The 2,833-nt window shown below is 39.9% G+C and overlaps 1 protein-coding gene across 1 annotated transcript; it reads left to right on the top strand.

The window, feature by feature from the left end:
• The first annotated feature begins 592 nt into the window (after positions 1-592).
• Positions 593-2,398, top strand: LOC127804923 (uncharacterized). Its single transcript, XM_052342026.1, has one exon. The coding sequence runs from the start codon at positions 859-861 to the stop codon at positions 2,227-2,229; it is 1,371 nt and encodes a 456-aa protein (XP_052197986.1). The 5' UTR covers positions 593-858; the 3' UTR covers positions 2,230-2,398.
• The last annotated feature ends 435 nt before the right edge of the window (positions 2,399-2,833 follow it).

Genomic DNA, 2,833 nt, shown 5'->3' with positions numbered 1-2,833 from the left:
AGACTTATATGATAGAGAAATCTCCATATTTGTAAACCCAATGCATGTATCCATAAATCAGGAAGTTGGGATCTTTTCTCTCATTCAATCACCAACAAAGAAACAAGATTTATAGGGTACCATAAAGAGAGGATGGAGGGCAAAACTAAACCTCCCATTAAAGGATGTGGACAGACCAAAAGGAGCCATACATTTGACGTCCAACCACATAAATTAATGACTTAAAAGTATGGAAATTAGTGTGACACAACAAATAGATTCTATAAATCAAAGTGTCATCTCAATGGAACAAAGGGTGTAATTTTAGATCACGGGTGTCAGCCAAAGTACATTGCTATTTTTATTTTTTATTTTTCTATCTTGAGAGATAAAGGTATAAGATAATTATTAATAAAAATGCTTTTATCTTTAAATAAAGTGTGTCTATTACGATTCATTTTTAAGTTAAAATATTTGTTATTAACTGATATTAAAATAAATATATTTATTATAATAATAATAATAATAATAAAAACAATCAATATAAAATAGTTAGGCTTGCAAGGTGCATCTTTAATACAAGGGGGGAAGAAGAACTAAAAACGCGTAGGGTGTCTAGTTGCGCCATGTGACCGATCTCATCACCCTCTCTCGTCCTCCACCTCCTCCTTGCCATTATTAAAGGCTTCTCACAGCGTCACTCACTTCCCCCTTTCACATACAAAATTCTGTATCACTCTTTATTACACACACACACACACACACTCACCCACTCTCTCTCTCTCTAAAATCGTAGATCCAGTCGTTGGGGTTGGGGGGCTCTGAATCTTAGAAGGGCCTATTAGATCTGCGGAGCAAGAAAGACAGGGATTGCAGAGCATGGCTCCACTTCAGTACAACAGTTTCACCAATCTACTTCTTCTGTACTCTGCCCTCTTCCTTTTCACTTCTCTCCCAATTGTTTTAGCTCAGCCCCTGAGCCATGGCGACTCCTCCCTGGCCACGAGAAGACTGCTGCTGGAGCTTCAGAAAGAATCTCAATCCTCCATCAAGAAGAAATCCAGCACCAACACCACTCTCTCATCCCCCCAAAACCAAACCAAACTCATCAAATCCACCTCCACTTCCCCCCAAAACCAAACCAAATTGATCAAAACCACTGCTTCTTCCCCCCAAAACCAGTCTAAACTCATCAAGCTCGCCTCAGAGACGGCCAAGAACAAGACCAAGCTCGTCCAATCCGCCAAAGATGCAAACCAAGAAAAGGCCAACCTTAATAAAGCTCAGCTCAAGAAGCTCAACTCCACCGTCAAATCCTCAAATTCGACCAAGGTCAGTTCAAATCTAGCCAAGAAGACACCGGATCTAATCAAGCAGATCTCGCCCAAGAACAAGACGACCAAACCCATTACATCAAAACCTTCCCAAACTCAGTTGGACAAAAAGCTTTCCGAGCAGCTCAAATCCAAAAACCCAGAAAAACCGAAACCCAATCCAACAAAGACCCAGAAGCCTACGCAACCCAGCTGGGCAGACCAAGATGATGAAGACGACTTGGTCGCAGAGTTCAGGGATCTAACCTCCAAATTCCAGGAAACACTGTTGCCAGATTTGGAGAGAATTTCAACTACTTCCAAAGTTTACCTCACCAGAGCAAACAAGGAGATCACAAAGGGGTTCAAGCCCATTGTGGGCACCAAATACGCCGCCACCGTCGCTTCCACAGTCTCCTTCGCCTTCATCGTAATCCCCTTGATCTTAGTCTCTCTCATATTCCATCGAATCAAAGCCTATTTCTCGCTGCAGAAGCTCCTCATCTTCATCCAAGTTTACCTCGCCATATACTTCTCGATCCTGTGCCTGTCTTCGGTGGTGACGGGCTTGGAGCCGCTGAAGTTTTTCTACGCTACGTCGTGGTCCACGTACGTGTGCGTGCAGGTGCTGCAGACGCTGGCGTATGTGTTGTACCTCCTGCTGCTGCTGATGTACCTGGTGCTGGTATTCTCGACGGAGACTGGGCCGGCCTCGAAGATGTTGGGCCTGGGCCAGACTTTTGTGGGCTTTGCTGTCGGGCTGCATTACTACGTGGCGGTTTTTCACAGGGTGGTGCTGCACCAGCCGCCCAAGACCAGCTGGAAGGTTCACGCCATGTATGCCACGTGTTTCGTCGTGATTTGTCTGTTAGCCAGGGCCGACCGCAGGAAGAAGGCTTACTTGGAAGACGGTGGCGAGGAAGGCAAGAAGAGCTGATTTTGCTTTTCTTTCTTTTATATTTTTTTTTAATCTTTATTTGGGTTATGATTTCGACAGAAGCGAGAAATTTCGCTCTTTCCTTTGTTTTTCTTTTTTCATTTTTTGGCAATTTGCATGCTATAAAAAAATGAAATAATTATGAATAAAATAGAAATGTTTAATCTCACCCGTCGCTCATATGAGCACACACACACTCAATATTTTCGCCTATGTTCGACTCCCAGCCGGCCTTTTCATGCAGTATTTGTTTGAAAGGTGATGTTAATCATTATTTTAAGAGTGTTGGTTAAGGATACTAAAAGTGATGTATAATAAATATATATTATTTTTAATTATTATGTTAAGGTTAATATATATATATATTTTTTATAAGATTGACTCCAATTACGTCTCTTTTCTTTTCTCTATTATATTATAAATAATTTATTTTCTATTCTGATTTTATTTTAAAAGCTATATTTATTCCAATCACATTTCTTATTTTCTTTTTTGTTTGGCTCCTTATTTTATTTATTTATTAATAAAAATTAATTTTATTTGTTTTATCTTATGTATAATTTTTACTGTTATAAAAATTTATTATTAATTTTATAATTTAATA

Source organism: Diospyros lotus, chromosome 6 (assembly GCF_014633365.1).
Source record: "Diospyros lotus cultivar Yz01 chromosome 6, ASM1463336v1, whole genome shotgun sequence".
NCBI lineage: Eukaryota > Viridiplantae > Streptophyta > Magnoliopsida > Ericales > Ebenaceae > Diospyros > Diospyros lotus.
Note: the sequence above shows the minus strand (reverse complement) of the source record. Positions and strands in the feature narration are given on the sequence as shown.